Source organism: Parus major, chromosome 2 (assembly GCF_001522545.3).
Source record: "Parus major isolate Abel chromosome 2, Parus_major1.1, whole genome shotgun sequence".
In the NCBI taxonomy this organism is placed as follows: domain Eukaryota; kingdom Metazoa; phylum Chordata; class Aves; order Passeriformes; family Paridae; genus Parus; species Parus major.
This window is the reverse complement of record NC_031769.1, coordinates 105,361,701-105,384,300: the sequence shown is the minus strand read 5'-3', so window position 1 is coordinate 105,384,300 and position 22,600 is coordinate 105,361,701. Positions and strand designations below refer to the sequence as shown.

General features: G+C 39.8%; 1 protein-coding gene across 9 annotated transcripts in view; it reads left to right on the top strand.

Annotated features, from left to right (window-relative positions):
- The window catches only part of ZNF521 (zinc finger protein 521), a 229,385-nt gene extending 213,658 nt beyond the window's left edge, over positions 1-15,727 (top strand). For all 9 annotated transcript variants that reach the window (XM_015618586.2, XM_015618587.3, XM_015618596.1 and 6 more), the window contains one exon: positions 14,899-15,727. In XM_015618586.2, coding sequence (XP_015474072.1) covers positions 14,899-14,928 — 30 coding nt within the window. In that variant the 3' untranslated portion in view covers positions 14,929-15,727. The remainder of the gene's footprint in view (positions 1-14,898) is intronic.
- Positions 15,728-22,600: the final 6,873 nt, after the last annotated feature.

The window sequence follows — 22,600 nt, the reverse complement described above, 5'->3', positions numbered from 1 at the left end:
GGTGTAATTGTCAGGAAATCCACCTCTAATCATTTTATTATTCAGTTGTAGCATCCACCAAGGCTCCTGAGCAAAAGTAGGGCAAGAATGACTTCAGTAGCTCTGTGTCCAGGTTTTCTTAGGTGAAAGATCACTTTGAGATGACACAGCTGAGTAGTCAGGCTGAAATCCTAGTTGGTACTTTATTAATTTTGCACCAAGATAAATCTTGAAATTCTGACAAACTCCATGACAGGTGAAATTCCTTCTTGCAGAATCTGCTCAGCAAGAGGCTGCTCATTTCGTTCTGTTCAGAGGCAGGCAACAGGAGGGCAGCTTTATAATCAGCCCTCAAAGGAGCCCTGGCCGCCCCAGAGCCTTGGACTGATTGAATAACTCCTGGGCCTCTTCCCCTAGGCCTCCATCAGCAGGGGTCCTGTGGAAAGCAATCTCCCGCAGACTGGCACTGAAGTGAGCTTTAAACTACTATTTTCTGCTCTCCAGAGGAGCCTGGAGTACTAAAAGATAGATGGACTGCAGATATTTTATGAGAAACTGTCAGAAGAAGAGCAGAGTAAATGTTTTTTTCCCTCCTTCGAGTCACACGCTGCATCACTGTAGAATTTTTCCCAGAATCTTTTACACTGAAAGTTTGAAATTAATTGGTTGCTAACCTTAATTTTCCCCCTCCCTCTTATTTTTCTTTTTTCCCCTTCCCTCTTTTTCTTCTTCTCTTTTTTTTTCCCCCTTAAATATTCACTCGGAGGCCCTTTGCTTAACCACAGTTGCAGAAAATCAGTACCATTTGCACTGAAATATTTATAATGACAGAATGAAAAATTGGATTCATTTTCTGGCCTGTAGCCGAACAGTCTGCAACTTTGCACAGCATTGTTTAGCATCTCTCATTCCTTCCTTTCATTGGGGTCCTTTTCAGACTCTCTCTCTCTCTCTCACACACACACACACACACACACACACACACACACACACAAATGCTGCCCATGCTTCTCAGGAATATTTAGCAAAACACAGAGCCATTTTTAATTACAGCTTTGACAAATCAACTTGTCTCTAACCTTGCCACCGTTTGGGGAGGGGGAAGCAAAGGGGGAGGTCCCCAGGAAGTGTGTAGAATTCCCCTTACAGGAGAGATTATGGAGGGTGACATGCAGTAATCTGTCCTCTACACCAAAGCAGTGTATGGCTAGAATTCTGCAAGTTGCCTCGGTGTGTTGCAGGTTAGGCAGGGTGGACTCAGTACCAGGCTGGGTAACAGGATCTTTCCAGAAAACCCTGTTCTCCCACCAGTTCCCTCCCATGGCCTTGAGAAACTCATTTGCCCACGAAGGAAGAGGTTGTCAAAAGCTCCCTTTTATGCCTGAACAGAGACTGTAAAAATGCCCTGTGCTTCTTTGCACCTCCAGAAAACAGAAGATGCTGGAACTGTACATATTTACTTCCCTTGAAGCAATGGTGTGAAGGTGAAGTGGTTGATGTTTGCAAAGAGCTTTGAAAATGAAAGTGCAGATCCTCAGGCTCCAATTTGCATCCCCTGCCAGTATGAAAGGTACCTTAGTCAGACAGCCAAGGATTCCCTCAGTACGCAGCAAATCCTGTTTATTTTGCAAGCTGGTTCTGTATCACTCCCTTTTGGTCCTCACAGGCATGTCTCAGACTCCAATGAATTCCAGGAATTTTTAATTGGTATAACAATCCCATGGGGCTATTATGAGCTGGCATAAGTTTGGGCAGTGTTAGAAATGCTTTAACATGCGCTGAGGACTATGGTAGCCCACAATTTGAATGTTTAGGCCTCATGGATTTACAATATGCAGTGAACATATAGGAATTAATCTGAAAATGCACACAATTTAGCAGAGAATTGTAAGTCTCTACAGATGTCAGACTCTTGTGCAGAAGTTAATAGGGAAATATATCTGTGAAAAGAGGTATTTCAAAAACCCTTAGAAATTACTCTCCAGTGAGTTTGTAGATTGCCTTGACAATGCATTTGTTTCTGGAAAAACAAGCCCTGTGGCCAAAATCTTAATTCCTAATGCCTAAAAAGAGGCTTCTTGAGACAATACTGAGTCCCCCAAGGAAGTGGGTTGGATGCAGGGGTGGATTCTGGAAGTTGCTGAGAATTTCCTGAAAATGCAGGTGACAGAAATTGCCTGTCAAGGTCCAAAAATGTCATCTTGCTAACTTCACCCATATCAAATTTATGACATAGCTCTATTGCTGACAGCAGGTGTCTATGTATCATACTAAATTCTGCTCTTTCAATTCCACATCACTTATCTAAGCACAAACTTTTTATTTCTTTGCTTTCTTCTGTAAAAGCTTTTTGATGCTGGCTCCCTCTCAATTCTCTTAGGTGTACAGCCTGAGCAGGTGTGCCTAGAAGCAGTAGCAAGGGGTGGACATCTGCTGTAGGTGCCAATACAGCTCAGCATCCCGTTGTTTGTGAGCAACACATAGTTCTCATCATTCAAAGTTTCTTATGAACTTGCAGATTTGTCTTTTACCAAGTTTCCCAAGATACTTTGACAGGTCAGCCTGAAGTGATGAGCATTCAGACACAAACTGCATCATGTGTTAGAAATTTTTCCTGCAGTTGTTTTACTTTAGTATTGCTTTGATTTGATAAGGAACTTCATACAAAGTGATGTGGTTTTAGGATATAACAAAAAAAGAAAAAATCCAATATGCATGTATTACTGAGATTTCTCTAATTTCCTGCTTAGCCCTTATTATTGCTTTCTAATTTTCTCTTTTCTTCATGTATATAAATGAAGAAGTTTTCTAACTTTTATCAGTTACTGAGAATCAACACTAATAGAGATGAGAAAAAATGTGAACTTTAATTGCAAATATTAAATATGTTTTTAAACTGACAATTTGAAAGCAAACTGCCCTATTTAATCACGCTTTAAGGGAGGTCACAGACCCAGAGTGGGCTCTTTCAACTCCAGAAGTATTTCTTTTTTTGAGCTAACCAGGAAAAAATATACAGGTGTGTAATATGCTTTAGGATGCTAAAAAGATTTGTGGGGACAATAGATTACAGACCACAGTGAAGTGACAGTACAAATGTAATGGAATGGTGCAGAATTGTTACTGAACATCAGGGACTGTAAGAGTAGCCCACAAACAAATGTTTTATCTCACTGTTGAAGACAGTACCTTTCTAAGAAAGCTGTTTTCTCTGTGGGCCTGAACTGCTGTTTTTGGTTTTGGATTTTTGTTTGGAGTGCCAGTCTGTTTACTAAAGTTATTACTTTATAAATTTTGCCATGGTAAAGTAACTGTGAGAGCTTTAAATTAGAATAAGTGCCACTTCTGTGTGGCAGGTTCCTTTGAGGGCTTATTAGAAAGCAGACCTCCTGTTGCCTGCCCCTTTATGCATGGCACTATTGCTATGGTACTTGTTTACAGCTAACTTTTGAATTTATATAAGTGTGCACTGTGGTATGATGGATTGCCCCCTCCAGTTGCGAAGACTTCGTTGGTTTTTTTTTTTCCCCCTGGGTTCAAGCTAATACTTTACTTTAAAGGGTTATTTTATTAGGTGGGTTCCATTTTGATGAATTAAAATTAACTTGGAGTAGCAAATTGCATAAGATCGTGAGTGTTATAGATTAGCTTCACCATAGCTACAGCACATCTTTTTGTAAAGAAACGAAAGTTCTCTGTTTCAGATACCTTGGCACTAAATGTAGAGAGCAAATGAGTGTTGTCTCCAGTTATTTTCCTCATAAATGTGATTCTTTTCACTCAATGTGAAGATTGCCACACTAAAAACAACCCTAATGGGCAACGAGGGATGAAAGCAGCAGCTGCAGGAAGCTGGATTCCCTCGCAGGAGATAGCCAAGGAGACAGGAGTGCTCAGCATCACAAGCCAAAGCCAGAGGTGAGGGGTGGGAGCATTTCTTCGACTGTCAGTACAGGGTCAAGGCAGGACCTAATGACACGTCTGACTTGCAACGTGTCACTGGCCAGCTGTCTGACAGGAAACAGAATGACCAACCTCAGAGAATGGCATTTGGTAGGAGGATACATCATCTCTCCTAGGGAGGAAGGAAAAATGCATAAAATGGTGCTTCTTTGTGTGGTACTTCTTGTTTGGGGGAGGAGTATTAAAGTCCAATTCCAATTGTAGGAATTGGACTTCACTGCCTTCCCCATTTTTTAAGGTTCTGTAAACAGGAGAAAGTGAGAGTAAAATTCCTCCTATTTAACTGTGGTCACATTTCACACTTCTTTTACACAAATGCAATTGAAAAAAACAAACCAGAAAACAGAAGACAATAGAGAATCCAAACTGTACTTTACAACCAACAACCACAATGACAAACATGAAATTTTCTTGTGCTGGTACCACATGTTAGTAAATGCTCCAGATTTATTGATTTACAGTGTGTGTCCTCACAAAATTTAGAGAATGACTTTGTTATAAAGGGCAAAATAGCATTCTGATCTCTCTTTAAAAGAGAGATCTAAAGTCATCTTTAAAACAAGGAGTTCCTTGGATTTAAAAGGGAGAAACTCAGATGAGGTTGCTCTAAAAACAAAACGTTTCAACGTAGGGTTCGTAACTGTCTAACTAATCACCAGCTATGAAGGGATAAAAATTGTCCTTAGTTTCTTTTCCAAGCAGTAGATTTCTAATTCACACACACACACCAAGCCTGCCACATAAACACTGTCCCAGTTCCTGCTATTCCTTGTTTGAAGAGCTGTAGGAATAAGGACTGTAAGATGTCCAAGATGGGCTGGCACAGTAACCGGTTGTGAAGGAAGTCAGAGCGCAAAATCCATGGGGGCCTCTGCTTATCAGCTCAGAAATCCTTGGCTGTTACCATCAAATCTGCTCAATCTGGCTTTCCTTGCAAACTGTCTTGAAGGAAAAAGATGCACCAATGTGCAACAGAGTTTGGATCTTTTAGAACAGGAGGAGAGCTAGCAGAGCACCATAGCTTTTCCTTTTCTATTCTACACAGTCTAAAATTGACATAGCATGGACAAGGGGACGCATTTCCATTTCCATTCCTGATTTCAGGATCCAGCATACTCTCCCATCCACTTCTGCATTATCTTAACTGGTATGCTTACTGTATGTATGTATGCTTACTGGATGGATAACTTCCAAATCTGATTTCCACATGTGAAAGGAGAGTTTGCCAATTTTAAAACTGGGCTTGTTCAGGGTTTGCTTTCACCTGAGCGAAAACATTGTTAGCCACTGTGAGTTAATCTTGGGCTGATCCACAACCTCCAGTGTGCCAGGTGCTGTTGTACAAGGCCCCACACACCAGCAGGCAATGTGTGGAGAATCCAGATTCCAGGCTGTCCCCACGTCACCTGGTAAGCACAATACCCAGTGTTATGTCAGGAAGGTAGGGAGGTGAACTCAGCGATTCATACAAGTGTGGGATGTGTCTGTCTGTATAATAGGACTGCAGACAAGTTACAGCGCTTTTCTTTCAGGCTGTATCAAGAAACTTGTAATTTCACTTGTAATTTTGTTCAAAGAGATTCTTGTACATGCACCTGTGGAAAACTGGAAAGTATCATTGTTTTAAAAGGTTGCCCTTTGCATATAAATCACAGCTCTGTGTGCTTCCCCATTTTAATTGGGTGACCTTTTGAATCCTATGGACAGGAGCTTGAATTCTGGATTCAATTCTGCAGCTTGGTTGAAGATTTGAAATCAATTCATGTTTTAGCAATTACTCTGCTTAAAAGCAGAGAACCCAAAATGGAAACCTGAGAAGAATTCCCCTTGGAAAGTTCCTTTTTTCAAAACGTAGTAAACTTCATTGCAGACCAGATAGATATGCGTAAAATCCAGATTCATTTGTCAGTTTAATCCATTAAAAGGATCAGGATTCATTGAGTATGAGAGAAAGAGGAGGAGTAAGGAACGTGTAATGTTTCCAACAGGACATTTCTGTGCAATTATCAGTTTAAGCTTCCATTATTTGTCACTAATTACTGCACTGAGCTGTTAAATATTTAGTAGTAGTTTGTTTAATTGGGTTTGACCTATAAAGGAATCTGTGCATAGCACAGCTCCAGTTCCAGGAGCCAGTTCCTCACTCACAGCTAGGCAAATTTGTATTCACACAAGATGATCACATATTGTCAGACAAAGGGGTTTGTTTTTGTTGTTTAGGTTTGTTACCTCTCTCTCCCCCACAGATTTATTTGTCTTTAAGGTATCTGAAATCAGAGCACAAAGTAGAAATGCTGTGTGTGGATGTAAAAAGGGAGGTCGGTCAGACTTAAACTTGTTTACAGATGTTGTAGCTTAGAAAGCACCAGCATGATAAATTAAACATAACAAAGAAAAAAATTAAAGCAGAGCAACAACTAGCCCATGAACACGTGTCTTGTAAAACACTGACTTAATCCCTGAATATCTTATTAGGCAGTATTGCCTATCAAGGTTTGTTGTCCCCTGTTACTCTTGTACAATAGCTGCAGACAAATCTGTATTTGCTCAACTTTGGGTTCTGCTTGCTGTGTCTGACAGGGTGAAGAGACTTGTGGTTGTGGCCTCTGCAGAGGGTGTGCAAGAATCAATCAGTATACGAGCAATATTCACTTTGTTTTAAACCTTAAAGGCCTGGCTCTGTTCTTGCTTGTTCCTGTCTTGAAACTCCCTCGATTTCAGTGGAGCTTTTCTTAATTTATACCAGGGTAACCATAACCATATTCTAAAGTAATAAGACTTTTGATATATTTCTCAGAAGTGCCTCCTTCTGCCTTTTTTGTTTAAGCTTTTATTCCCACTTGATGAACAATTTTCTTATTGGGGAAGAATGCTTGTGTATTAATTTCAAACATTTGCAGTATCACAAAGGCCTTGTTTTTCGACAGTCAAGACTCAGACCTGGATCCTGATTATCATTACAGCCCGTTTGCCATATAAAAGAACAGAGGGGTTTCCCCAGTTTTGAAGAATTGTTGTGAACATGCCCTGACCATTGCCCTCTCTCCCCATCACTTTCTCTTTTATGGGGTAATGCACACACCTTTCCCGGGCAGCCAGGCACCCCTGGCCTGAAATAGAAGAGATTGTTGTAAGTTTCACTGTGTTTCTATGAGCAGCAGACAGGGTGAGGCAGGCTTATGGGAGGCGATTGCCTGGCACCACAGGTTAAAACAGCCTTCAAGCTACTCTGATTTATGTCAGAGGCTTAGCTGGGAGCCCCCTGCCAACACGCATAATGAGGAAGGTGCAAGGATGGTGAACAGGCATGGTGTTTGTGTCTGTTCTCTTCTAGTGACAATGATGAAAATCTTATTTCCTGTACACAGGAATATATGTCATTCTTTTCCATACAACAAATCTGTGATATATGTACTTGCATATAGTAATGAATCCAAAAGGAATCATTGACATTTTACTAGTGACTTACTGGAAGTCTCTGAAGAAAAATAGGTGTCAGGGGGTTTGGTTTGGTTTGGGTTTGGTTTTAATTTTCAGTTTGCATCCCTGAGAACATGCTCTTCAATTTGAGATTTTTTTACTGGTAGTTTTTCTCTGGCCCAGCTGGAAATGCTGAGTGGAAAAACCAGAACACTGAGAGTTTTATAGAAATATGATAAAGAATAAAATCTGATTAGCAGTCATGCTATTTCAGAAACATTAACATAATATCAAATCACATAGCTTAGGTGAATTAATTTATATGAATGACTGCAATTCAGTGTAGACTCTCCTAAATTATCATTGTCAACAGTGGTCAGTCATGTCCTAAGATGACCACTTAATTGGCAAACATGTCTGAGAACAGACCTGATTCTCAAAGGCTGGTAAACATCAACTCACCACACATAAATGGTATTTATGGGAACACAAATTCTCTTGGGATTTGGCCCCCTTCTTGTTGTGGAAATAGCTCTGGTTTAGTTCAGATCAATTTCCTTGGGAATCTGAAGTTTCAGACACTGTATTTTGTTAGGTCTGTGCTGGTGAGCGAGCTTGGCCTGGATGAAACTCCATGCCTACTTTAGTGTATTTATAAATTCATTGTTACTCCTCCTGCTCTGCCAGCTGCACTACAGTACTGAAGATTCTGGTGGCAGGGACACATTGACTGGACATTCTCTGTTCTCTCCAGAACTCCAAAGTCTACATTCAACCTCCTACTTTTCACCTATGAAAAATTATTAGATATAGTCTCTTTTCTAGCTCCCTCATTCACTCAGCATATGTGTGACCAATGAAATATGAATATATATTAATTTGTGTCAGAAACATTGTAATTTGAGGGGTGAAACACATCAAAAACATTTGTTAGTTCTGACACTTCAGATACAGTAATTCAAGTTAATTTCTTGGAGTTAGTGTTTTATGAAAGGAAGGGTGGGGTCTGAGAGGGGAAATAATCACTCATTCATTAATCAGCTTCAACTGAAGTTTCTCTTTTTGTATTTCACATATGTGAAAAAGACAGAAATGTTTACAATCTGAATGTCCATAGGTGCTCTGTTAGTACAATTAAGGGTCATAGAATCATAGAATGGATATGACCCAAACCTTCAATTAATTCATGTGGTGGAGTGCACTATAGAAGTCATTACCTGTAGTATGGAAACCCAAACCCCACCTGTACTATTTTTTCACCTATACAGCAAACGAGCCTTAGAAACCCACATAACTAAATATTCTTAATTGCTTGCAGCAGCAGTGGAGGCAGTGCCATAATGTGTTGGGGCATTGAAAGTAAGTTTACTGCTTTCAGATGCTTTGAAATGGCCCAGATATTCTACTGAAACCAGCTCCTCACTATGCAGATTTGGTTTCATGTCTGATTTGGGGTTGACTGTGCCTTTTCCTCTCCTGGGATGAACATCAGGAAAAAAATACTAACCCTGAGGTCTGTGAAGCTGTGAAATAGTCTCCCAGGAGGAGCATTGGAAGCTCTAATTAAAATTGGACTGGGCAAAACACTTGAAATTACACTGTAGGCAATAATCCAACACTGGCAAGATGGGTGGAGAAAACGCCCTAATGGGTCTTTTCTGTCTTTCAATTCTATGAATTCTTGTTCTACTCCTTTATTATGCTATTTCACCTTTTTGTTTAATAGTGACATAGTGTCATCTAGAAAGTATTACAAGACACTATTATGAGCTGAGTGAGATGATGTTAAATGTCAAAAGAAAATGCAACAGTTTTTCTGCAGGTTCACAGTGATTCTATGGAGATAGGAAAAGAAAAACTGACTGTAAGCGAGGGACACAAGTGCAGTGGTTTTGATCTGTAAGACAGTGGCAAATGCATTGTATGCCTGCAATATGCATCTTTATCATTTTGACATTGCATTTCGTATTCTCTTCTTATGAAGAACAGTCACATTCCACCAAATCTAACACAGGTGTGGGAAAGTCATTTACTGTAACTGTGCAGATCGCTCAGATTGCTGGAGACATCTTCTATCCCAGTGTTTCACATATCCCCAAAGACCTGGACTAAATAATATGTTTTTACATCTTAATTTATAGTTTGCATTTAATCTTAGTATCGTACAAATCTAAGTAATTCATCGATTCAATCCTTGAGTATAATCATATTACAGTTTACCAGGAAAGAATCCTTCAGCAATATAATGGGGCCTTGACAGGAAACTGTGCTGCAATATTGAAGCAGCACAAATCTGAAGAAACTGTGTGGAAAATAACCTTTTGTGCTACCTTTTTTATAGCTTAGTCTGAATAAGTTTCATTTATTTGGTTTTGGTATTACCACTTAATACTCCTCTTCCCTCCTCCCTCGCCTTTCCACATGGTATAATATTCCAGGAGTGTCCCATACAGAGCTTCCTGCATGAGAGGTCACGACAACCAGGATAAGTAATAAAGCACTGGACCAAAATTCTGGAAACCATGTTGAGCCTGTGCTAGTTTTCGCTAGGCTTGCCTCCCCACAAGCCTTTCTTTCTTCCCCTTTGGTTCTGGAAAATCCAACATCCTCTTCTTAGCTGCAGACAGTTTGAAAAGTGTGGTTCAGGATAAGAAGTTGGAATAAAAAAGAAGGGAAGAGAAGCAGAAAATCTTGATTAGAAAGTATAATTTAATAGAACGTGTATTGAACCAAATGTATTGATTAATGTGGTAGATATAGTACTTATATTGATTCAAACTAGAGATTTAGTACTAAAAGCTGTAAGCCAAAAAGCTGTTGCAGATTGCTACAAAAGTCAGTTTAATGCTGTCCTTGAGAATGCCTTCACAAAGAAATTCTTCTAATGTTTGAGGAGTAGGTAGAATGCGGTATATGTCAGTTTGATCCCGGAGGGTTTTATTTTGTACTCTAATAGCTGTTACGAGCCTACATTATATCCAAGGAGTAATTTTCCTTAGGGGTGCCCAGCTCGCTTTGTGTCAATATTCTAGCATTTTAAGTCACGTACAGTATATGCTTCTGGGAACAGTGCAGGAGCCAGCCAGACTCATAATGGTCTGCATTCATTAATAAAGGCAGAAGCTTCTGTCCCTCCATTGCCCACTACAGGGATGCCTCCCTGGTCTTCGGGGACCCGTACAGACACATTTAAAGAAAGCTTTATTTTGAGTGGGCAGGAGATGAAATGCAGGACTTGCAGGCATTTCCTAAGTCAGCTATATGCCCGAGCACAGGGGTGACCTTAATGGGTCAAAGAAGAATGCAGGTCAAAAGACTTATTATCCAGCCTGTTGGAAACCAATTGCTTTTGTTAAAAAAAAAAGTAAATTGTAGCACTTTAAGGTTGATAGTAATGTAGAGTTCTGTTTTACAACCTGGAGCTGGATTGCTGTGCAGTGGGGTGCATTTTTATTTTTTTGAATGCAAAAAAAATACAAGATGGTCTGTAATGTACACAGATAAAGGATTCCAGATAAGTGATAACATGTAGGGTACCATAATTACTTAATCAGTGATGATTGATTACTCATGTTTGTGTTCTTGAACTAAGGAAAAAATAACATGCTGCTGTGGTACTGTTACCATCTGTTGAAATAATGCACCTACATTTCATCTTTATACCTCTTCACGTGTATCCTCTTCGCACTGTTTGTCAGGTACAGCCGTGTCTTGTTTCATCTGCTCATAAAACACAGAAGTCCCATTTAAATTGAATGCAACCGCAGTTCACATTAAGGATTCTAATGGGCTACAGAGTCTGTGGCTATCTGTGGGTATTCTTTTCTTCGTTAATTTTGATGCTGTGGGCGGGAACTTTTTGCTAGTTATTACTTCTCATGTTCCCTCTGAAACACAAAGACATGCACCAAACAACAAGTATTATCACTTCTTCTGTCTCGAGCCTTTATGCGAAGAAACCTTTTTGTATTTGTTTGCCAAGGAGATTCTTCCGCACAGTATTGTCCTGAAATTCTTTGCATGTCTTCAAGTCTTTAACACTAACAACAGGGATATCTCAAAGCATTTTCATCCAGAAAAGTGGTGGCACATAACTTTATAGTAGGTCACATAACAGTTGGAATTCTGGATTCAGCTATCCAAAATAATTATTTCTAGGAATAGGGCAAATGCACTTCAAGGGTTTCTTTTGCTTGTGAAATATACTGAATTCAGGTTTTTCCAGGTAATACACCTGCTTTCCAGATAACGCTGAGGCATAGGAATTGGGGATGTAGGAGTTTTCCTGGTTTGTGTCAATATGATAACAAATGCAGTGACACACACACACCCCCCTCCTGCTTCCCTGTTCCTCCATTTTGTGCATGCAAAGCTTGAATTTGTATTTGCAAACTAGTGTCTCCTCATGAGATCCCAGCTCTTGGAAATTGGAACACAGCTGTTGCTGAAGTCCAGGAAAGATTATATTGAGAAAAAATATTTTCCCCTTTCTGTGGCTAAGCAGGAAATTGACATTTTTGCTTTGTAGGGAGACCACCACATAATTAAACAGATGTGCTTATGCACAATCAGACTTGGGGGAGGCAAAGAAGGGAAGCATATGATGCCTCCTGTACTTCGCTAAATGACTTCTCTTTGGCAAGTGGAGGTACCAATTGCTCCAAACTCAGGCAAACTAGTTGAAGTTTCTGGAGGTAGCACGTTTCAGGCTTGTCTAGTGTGTCTTTAGCGAAGGGCAGCGCGCTCTCCGAGGCACACGCGGTATCTCAAGTGTAATATTGTGCTCTCCCTGGGCGTGCCGCGCTCCCATGGCCCTGCCGTGTCCCTGCCGGCGGGAGCTCCAAATTCCGCTTTCCCACCTGCCTGATCTCCCACTGCCGAGGGGGCTGGAGCTCGCTGCACACGAGGCAAAGAGACTATCAGAGCTGAGATCTGCTGTGTGGATAATAGAGGAGAATTTTTGCCCTAAATTTTTAAACACAACACCCCTCATAAAAACAACAACAGTTCATAACTGGGATTAATGTTTGCAATTTTCAGTCACTTAGACGTGGGGTCTCCAATAGATGGCTTTTGGTAGTGTGGAATATAGCTCTCTGTGGGATTACAGAATTTTCCTTCTTTTCTTATCTCTCCCCTCCCATCCTTCGCCTGCTTGTCTTGTCAATGTTTTGTTCCTGAAGCGCTTCCACTTTGTATTTTTTTGTGACTTAGCCAAATAGGTGTTTCTCCCTAGTCCCTCACATTTGGGGAGCCTTAATTACTTTGGAAATTGTGTTTTGTTCTGACTGCTTACAACACATCTTGTTGCCTTTTTAAGGCCTAAAGTCTTCAAAGCATTTCCTTGTGTTTCTATCCTGCACTGTATCATTCTTCTCTGCAACGCTTGTTTGGTTTTTTCCTATTATTTCTTCATTATCTCCAGAGAATCTCATTTTGTGCCAGGGCACAGGAGTCAGGGACACTGAGAGCTGGGGCAAATCAGTCCTTATGCTGTGTTTTATTTTGTCTCCTTCATATTTGGCATTTTTATTTTTAATCAAAAATGTCACTGCAAAGAGAGTTACAGCTGCAATTTTAACACACCTTTTGAATGCTTCATATGCAACTGTTCATCCAGCTTCATACTGATTTTGCATTTTTCACTTAGTGAAAAGAAATAAAAAATGGGAATGACTGACATGCTTACTCTCAGTAGACTAGAAACAAAAGACCCCCCCCCCAAATATCTGTCTGCAATGTAACAATTGGTATATTACTTCACCTGCTCAGAGGCAGAGAAGAAAATCAGAATTCAGGCTGCCACCCCATATTTAACTTGTCCTGTTGTTTCTAGGTACTGCAGGGTCTTCAATAAGCCTGTGGTGTTATGCTGTAAGTGCTGCAATAAATGGACACAACAGGATGACAAAAGGACTGACTGTCAGGCTTAACTCTTAATTTCCTTGCTTTTGTGCTTTAAAGTCAGAGCCCATTACCTGTGACCAGCCAACATTTTTGGCTGCATCTATTGTTACTGCTTTACAGTATTTTGAAATGATTTTATGGGAAGGATGAGGAACTAGATGAAGTCAAGTGGTGGAGTGTATTTTTTTAACACTCTTTGGCCTTGGACAGTCTGGAATTCCTGCCATCAGCATTAAATCATTTTGTATTCACATCTGGAAATTGCATCTTTGAGTGTCACTGGGTCATTTTCCTTTAATCTTGAGAATGGCACTACATTAAAAATTCCTCAGTCTTACTGTAAGATCCTTTCCTTGCCAAATGTCCCATGAACTATTATTTGTGTGCGTGCACAGTTTAGGGAGAGTGAAGGAGGATGGGAGAGAGGATTTTTAGGCTGGTCTGCAGTCACGCTGTATTTCACATTCGTTTCACTGAGGCTGTTTCCATGTGTTCTTTCATGGGTGGCTCTGGAGGGTATGGTTCAGTAGATGTTCACTTTGTTGTAAATGATGACTGTCTTGTGGGAACAGGTTCATCCTAGAGTGTGTTAGTCCAAAGAGGTTTAAAGACAGATTAACTTAATAAAGTGGAGTGAAGGGTCTGGATGTGCTGGGAGCAAATCATGGGATGTGACACCCCTGCCCTCTGGGTCACTGGCCCAAATCTGGCCCCGATTACTAAGGGGAAAATTCATCACTAATCAGTGGCTGCCCTGTTGTCTGAGAAGTAGCATTCACAGACATTTCCTAGTTATCTGTGGATCCAGTGTTCATTGTAGAAAACTTAAGATGTATTGGATTGGTCCCTTGCTCATTGGTAGATGCTTGTGAAGGATCTGAGCCAGTACAGGCAGCACGATAGCACCTTTCTGAAAGTGGTCAACCTGGTTTGAGGGGTGAGGAGGAAAGAGGGTGAAACTGGTGTTTGCTGCTTGATTTAGTGATTGCTTGTACGGGAAAGGAGAATTTAAGACTCCAAAGGCCATGCTGTGTTACTGCACATAAGGCACTGCATTCACCTGAGGAAAAACACTTGTGGGTTTTGGTGATCAAAGGGCAGGCTGTGCCAGCCCCCCCTGTTTTCTCATCATTCTCTGATCTCTCTAGCAGAGTGGCTCTTACCAGACTATACTGTGCCATACCTTGTGGGGGAAATAGGTTTTACTGCAGGAGCACTTTTGAAGCAGTGCCACAGTCCAGGAAGCACAGGGCAGTTAGTGTAAGACTTTTATGGCAAATGCACTTCTCATTTTTGCAGTGCATAAATGTGAGCCATGTGTAAGCAGACACCAGGACCAGTGACCTGGTCTGCAGTTTCACTGGGGCAGGTCAGCCCACCCCCTACCTGTAGGGAGTGTGTTGCCCTTCTTGTGGCACATGTAAAGGATACTGGTGTGAAACAGCTGGGGAGATATCCTCTCTTCCATAATGATGCTGTTTCTGGCTAGTTTAAACAAGGAGGGGTCAAAATACTCTTTTTTCCAGCCCATCATTTTACAAGATATGTTGGGAAAATTGTTTTTGTATCCTTCTTTCACACAGAAATGCCTGTCCTGTGACTAAGTTGTTTCTTTTGTTTTTGTTTCAGAATCATACGATGACCCAGCACAGCAGTTAGTGCAAGGCCCGTCTCTTCCAGAGAATTCTTTGTGGCACAAAAAGGGAACACATTTTACTCTTTGCACGAAACTTTCATTGTTAATGTATATTATTCAGAATCATTGTATTGTACCATAAAACTTGTATTATCGAAACTGTTGGATGTTCATGTGTTTGAACTTTTGAGCACCGGATAGACTTCCTGTATATAAAGTGTTGCACATGTATTATGTTGTCTGATACTAAAATGGTCTTATAAAGACAAGTGGACTTGGGCCCTATTCAGGAAAGATACAAATAATAATAATACTGTGTGAGGGGAAAAAAATAGCTTAAGAAAAAATGTCATTTTCAAGAAGGAGGGAGAAGGTAATAGCTATGTTCCATTGCAGCTCTGTTTGGCCTCCCTTTCATTTAAACTTCAGTCTAGAAATCTCTTTTGGTATACAAACGAATGAATCTAAGACTATTTTTTATTGCTGAAGATTCTTGCAAAAAAAAATGAAGAGACTCTTTCTCACAGAGCAGGAACCCACAGTTGAATAAGGCCCGTATATATATTTGTAAGCCTTGCGATATGACAGATAGCATTACCATATATGCAATAGTTGTTATGTAGTTTGTCAAAGAATTTTTTTTTCCTGGATACCATTTGAAGCTTTGAGTGTTCAAGACTTTCCTTAATGATTTCACACGGCCAAATTCTTGAATCAGTTGAACTAACCTGTATGTTACTGTTATTAATGTTTACTCTGCGGTCTGAACCTGGAGATTACTGGAATTGTTTTCCAAAAGGAAATAAATTCAGTTTACCATTATGTGTGAGTGTGCTTTGTGTCTTGTCTTTTTCCTCAGAAAGTAGCATTATTATTATTGCTGCTATATTACCTAAAGAACCAGCATGATCTGGAATCCCGTTGTATCAGGATCTGTACACTGCTCAGTAGGAATTGGTTGCTTTTCTCAAAGGTAGGTATTGAAATAAATGTAATAGCAGAAACAAATCTGCTGGCCCACTGCAAAGCAATGTGTGCTTGAGAGTGATAGTCACTGTTTTCTGGGTCTATTTGTTTATTTTATTTGTCTGTCTCAGCAATTTCATACTTACACACTTGACACGTTGGTCGCCAGAGGAGTCACCACGCATCTTCCATGTATAATTATTAGTAAATTTAAATGAAATATCACTTAGTGAGCTGGGTCTGGTACTGATGAGAGGGAGCAACCCCAGCTCTGGCCAGCAGTGCTGTTAACCTGACATCCCTCACCCTCTGCTCTGGCATGGGTAGCAGGATTGGAGGTGGTGCACAGCACGGGGTGATGCTCACTGGCACCATGCCCTGGGGGAGCTCTCACAATACCTCGAGCTTTGCTCAGGTCTGAACTGGCTCCTGGCTGCCTCCAGTTTCAAGGAGAAGAAAAAAGGGGATAAAAACTGTCTTTGCCTACCATTGTCCCCTGCTATTCCAGCTCACCTACAAAAGAGGACCAAAACACATTCTCCAGCTATTCTATTATCTTATCCTATTGCTGGAATTCTAGTTTTATCCCATGAAAACCAGTGCTGCTGAAATACTGTCTTTAAGCAGCCACACATCACAAGAAGTCCAAATGTCTAGAACTGCTCTCCTAGTGCTGTCAGGGTAGATATAAAGTGTGATTTCCAGTTTGCTGAATGTAACAAATTGACTCCTTACAGATAGAGGACAGAGAGAAAAGAAGTAGTCGGAAAGTGTCTGGCTACCAGATATTCCAAAAACAAATTTGTCATATTTAAAATTCCAGCTTTGAAAATATTGTGAAGATTTTGCTAAATACAAGGAAGAAATTCCCAGGTTTTGTATGAATATGTCATTTGTGCTGACAAAAGGATAAATGCAGGCATGAATACATAAGGCTTGAAAAATGCCAGTTCTATTTATAAGTCAGAAACCATTCCCATTCTTATTCTCATTAATATATTACTCATCTCAGCCAAATTGAATGTGATGATATGTTCTTTATTTTTGACAGATACCTTTAAGGATATAAGGCATTTCAGCCTTCATGTGTGAAAGTGTGACATATTGGTTAAGACTGAAAATAACATGTTTGTAGTAGAGTTCAAGTATATAAGAAATATTACACCCTACTGTTTTTGTAAATGCCAGAGTGCCACTGAGTTGAGACAGATGGTAGCAAGGAAAGATGCAATCTTATAATCAAAAGCTAAAATATGTCAAAAATATGTTAGCAAGCAAAACATAGTCTATTACTAGTGTCTCATGTCATGACAGCTTGCAAAACATGCAAAGATGTTGAATTTCTAGATATGTAAATAAAGTAACAGTAAACACAACAACAGCAAATGTGTTGAAGACTTCATGCATCAATTGTCCCTTGAGGTCAGTGCAGGGGAATAGAGGGGTCTTGTGGCCATGGGTAGCCCCAGGTGGCTTGTGAGAGCTGGCTGCTGGTATCAAGTGGTGGAATCCTCTTACCTTTTCTAAAGTAACAGGTTTCTCAGTGATACCTAAATAGCTGTTTAAGTAGATTATGGAAGACATCTGAACTTCCCAATGAGAACTGAGTATTGCTTGGGGAATTACCACAGCATTTAGAAAAATCAACAGGAGAGGCAGATCATCTTGCCTATCGGAAGAAGAGACACGGCATTCTGTGTGCATGTGTGCATTTCAGCTGTGGCGTGCCTTTCTCTGACCTGGGTTAGCAAAAGCTAAGAGAAGCCACTCCTCATGCCCTTAGTGTAATGTGAAAGGATAAATCTGTTCAAGGGTTGTGTGGATAGACTGATGGACAAGGTATCCTTTTACCTCTGAGACCAGCTATATTCCCAAGATTTCAAGTGGACATGAGTTTCACTCTAAGTGATTGTTTAATAAAGCAATTAGTCCTTCTGCTTGTTTGGCAGAACTATGTTTAGGAAATGTCACAGATCTAAAGCAGATACAAATACCGAATTTATACTGCAGAAGTGAAGCGACCTACCCAGACAATATCTGACTGCTGGATTCATGAGGAAATGCACCAATGCTTTATCTGAACAAAAGATAGTCCAGGAATAAGCGTGTATTAAGCCTTTATGACATTAAGCTACCCAAACCCAGAATTTCTACCATCATACATGTGTTCATAGCCAGTTGCCTGTAAGTTAGGCTTTCCAATCCATTTTAGGTGGTTCAGTCTACATGAATGCTATAAGAATTTCTTTGGTTTACTCCAAGCCCAGTCCTCTCACTGCTTTTCCTGATTTCCAAGTCACTTTGCAAACCCCATAAAAAATGTTTCAAAAGCTCTGCTTAGGACACATTAATAGTTATCCTTCCTTCTTAATAGCAGGGAGAAAGCTGATGTTCTTTCCATGTCTCAGTGACTGGACTTTAATAGTAGTTCTGGCATGACCACTCACTTTGTTTCATTACCACTGTCCTCAACAACAGAAAAAGGGAGACGTCCCTTCCTTACCAACATATGGCATTTTCTATTTATAACAAGATTAACAATTCATTCACACCTTGATTGAATCCCACTTTATTGAGATGTCACAACAGATTCTCACAGCCTGCAAAAGGAAAGACTTACAAATGTTAATATTGTGACAACCAGGACACATAAAAGTAAATGAATTATAATTGGTGACAATTAAAAATAGCTCAGTGTGAAAACAGAATATTGTGCTGCTGTAGCAGCCCTGTCTAGGATGAGGTAATGTGAAGGACTCCACAGAATAAGACTGTCCATGAATTTAGAATTGTTACCATGATTCTTGCTTAATGTGCTCAGTCATACACTGATGCTCAGTTAATGCTCACACGCCCTTTACATCTAGGTGGGCAATGTGCCATTGTCTTTAAAGTATTTGCTTCACTGCTCTATAGCAGCACAAAAAATAAACAAGTGTAGGCCTATTCTACCAGAATACCATTTAATACATTCATTTTCCCTCCCTATGTCACTTCCCTTATTGGTATGCAGAAGATTTGTTTAATTATTATTATTGTTGTTGCTGTTGCTATTAGTCGTAGTGAACTGTGAATGCTACAGCAACAGAGTCCCCCAGGAGCTGGACAGTCCCCGGCCACCAACTCTTGTGTGCAGATCTTCTTCTCTGTGTGGCACACAAAAGCCTGACAAGGTCTCACTCATGTTTCAAGGCTCGTTCTCTTTTCAGAGCTATTTGTTATTGTCTCCACCATCACAAGTTTAAAAAAGGAAAGTTAATTAAATATGGAACAAGACTGAGCAACATCTTTTAAACCATCATGTCATTAGAATTGGATCCCTCTGAGAGCTGCTTAAAAGGGTTTTGAGAACAATGACTGTTCAACCAGATATTTATGGGCATAGTTATGTAAACACACTCTTTATTGTCTATGTATATTTAATATAATTATCAGTTTTGTACTTGGACTCTCAGGAGACCCAACAAATCACAGTGTTGCTTTGAAAATGTCAGCAGAAAAGACAATTATGTTGCAAGCAAATATTCATAAATTATATTAAAAAGTCCTGTGAAAATGTACCCTGTGTTGCAGAACTGCTTTTGCACTAACAGAATCATCACTGCCTTTCTCTGATTTAAACTCTTCTTGCCAGCAGCAAGGAAGTTGCTTGGAAAAAAACCTTTAACACTATGGTGTGTCATCTGTCTCTAACTAGGGGACAGTGTAAATTGTAGACAAATTCAGAGGGCTTATTCATTCTGTTAGTAACATGCTGGGATAGTTTTAGAGATTTCTAAATAAGGTTTCTTGAAATCATAGGTAAAAACTGTTTGCATAAGAGTGCCTAGGTCACTTACTTTTACTTCTCTTCCGAGGTTATTCCTGACAACTTGCCATGTGTTGCTCATTATGTATTAGGAAAAAAAAAAAGAGCGGAGAACTGGGACAGTGTTCAGTAAATTAAATGTGCCACACATGCTAAACCAATACGTGTGCTGGAGTTTGATAAACACCTAGTAAGTGCCTGCAAATCATCTCTACTGCAAGATATACAATCAGCATATCAACATCTTAATTAGCAGCTAATGACATTTGAATGGGAAGGTTAACGTTAAGCACACAAATGCAGTTTAGTAAAGGGTAAAATGAAATTCATTGAGATATTTCATTGTCTATTTATTTTCAAGTATAAAACAGATGGTTTTTGTAGGAAGCAATCATCTATGTGAGTAATATCCCAATCCTTAGATGTGTTTTGGAATAAAAGCTCCAAGAGTAAAATCTCTTTTCTGGTTCATCCAGTCCACGTGTAGGACAAAGAGATGACATAATTCTGCTTTTCTGCAGGAAAAGGCATTTCCTCTATGCCATTATTTTTCTTATGAGCACACAACTAAATTTTAAGCAGGGTCAAGATGTTTTTTAGGCTGGTTGGTGATGTTTCTCTTGTTTATTTTTTTCTAAGCATGAATTTTCCTCTGCAAACTTCTCTGGGATGGTGTAAAGCAAAATACATTTATGGTTGTTTTTGCTGTAGATGTCATATTTGCTTGGGCAGTGATCCTCCTGGATGCCCAAGTCAGAAAAAATGAGAATCACTGAGCTATTGGGAAAGAATCTGCTGCTATAGAAATGGCGCTGTTGACTTTGCCAGCAGCATGGATTCCTGCTGAGCAGCCTACCAAACCATTACTTTTGCGTGCACCTCAGGGAGCAATGTAGAGTGCTTGCTTTAAGATTTAAAATGTAAAGTAGTTCCAACATACTTATCAGTCAAGGTCTTATGGCATACAGGCCACAGTGTCAGCTGTGTCCAACAAGTGAACCCTGGAATACTAGCTCTCTCCAACCAAATGATCTCCTTGTTTGTCTGCTGGTTTAATTTTTGTGTCCATCCTAGACTCTTGTTCTCAGGCAACCCTCATCCCTGTCAGTGGGACCTATGTTACGCTTGTTTAGGATAGTGGTCAGAAGTTCAGTAACAAATTACGCCGCTTTGTTTGCCGAGTCTCTTTGGCAAGATTGAATCATGTAGCCTCAAGATACAGCAACACCTCCACAAGGTGAATTATGTCCTTCTGCTTAAGTAATGGGCAGAGGATAAGTGGAAACAAAGCTGTCTTTGCAGACAATGAGACCAGAGTTCAACAGTAACTGAGAGTCAAAAGGCATATTGAGATTTTTAATTCAGGGTAATGCCCACCTTTCAGAGTCTTTCATACTTTTTTTTTTTTTTAGAAAACAATTATTAGATGTCTTTTTTTTTCTTGACTGCCATCATTTCCCTCATTACTCTTCATGCTTTAATTGTTTAATGATTGACACAGGATTATTTTGATTTTCTTAATTACATTTACGAACACATATTTGATTTGATGACTAGGTCATCATTCCTCATGAATTTAAGATTCATGTTGATTTGTTCATCCTTTGACATATTTCCAAACACCTTTGTTCTTTTGACTTAATTCAATATAATTAGTTTTCTGGCATAAAATGAAAGGCCATGATTTTGATTAGATGTTAGCTGCTTGATGAGTTATTTGTAAATGTTTAACCTTATTCACAGCTTTTCCTAATCAATATCTTGCTTATTTTACTTCTGCTTTCCTTCTCATAGTAGTATCTGCCCACAAAACCATCTCCAGAGTCATTCAGACATTTTCTTCTCACTGAGGACTCTGTCTCCTTCAGAAACTCTTACTTCTCTTGCAACATATGGAGGATCAGATGGAGTTTTAGAGCTCCTCTCGACACTGCCTTGTTATTATGGTATGTGTTGCTTTGGTATTCATAGTCTGTGAAATCAGAAGAATAATGGCTCGCTCACTTTCATATTTGACAGCTTATGTTGTTTGAAGGGAAAGTCTGAATTTACTTTTGACTTACCATCAACTAAAGCCAATCAGTCTTTTACCCTATTTCTTCCTGACATTTAAATCCTAGGAGTCTCTCTTCTCTCAATGATAACATGTTTTCAGAATCTTTCAACACTTTCTTAATTGCTAAAATTTGCAAACAAGAGAAACACCCATGCCTAGCTGACTGCCAGCAGTTTCCTTGGTCAGGCTTTTTCAATCTGTTGTCTTCTAGTGTTTTCCTCCTCAGATTTTCAAGGGGAATGGAGAAGATTAGAGGGTTATCCAGAGGTTACATTCAACTGTTTGTTCATTAGATTCCTGGCTCACTTGGTTGTTCAAAGGAGTTCCTGAACATATGAATGATGTTGTTAAAATAAAAAATTTTTTTTTCATACACATGGTTTCTCTGGGCTGATTTCTGTCAGGCAGAGAAAGGCAGGAGCCAATTTGAAAACCTTCAAGGCCTTTGCTGAGGGAGACACTGCTAATTATCATTCTTCTCTGAATTTCCTTTTCTCATTTGCTTGCCTTGAACATAGGGATGGAGCAGAGCTTCGGAAGCCTGACAAATATCAATCAGCCTGCTCAGCAACTGAGCTCCACAATTCTTTGCTTACTTCACTTGTTAGATGCTACTAGATCTTTCTGTAGTATTTGAAGTTACTAAGGAAGAGCTTTTGTTAAAGGTCAAAAATGCTGGTACTAGCTTGTCTGTGGCAACAGACAATTTTTCTTAGAATGAGACACAAGTGTCTTGGGTTTGGTATTGTATTCTTACACTACTTAAGATGGTATGAATTGGCCTAAAATTTTATCCAAGCAACATATTCTTTCTATGCTCTCTGTGGAATTTTGCTCAGTGTAAGTGATGAGCTGGTGGCAAGCT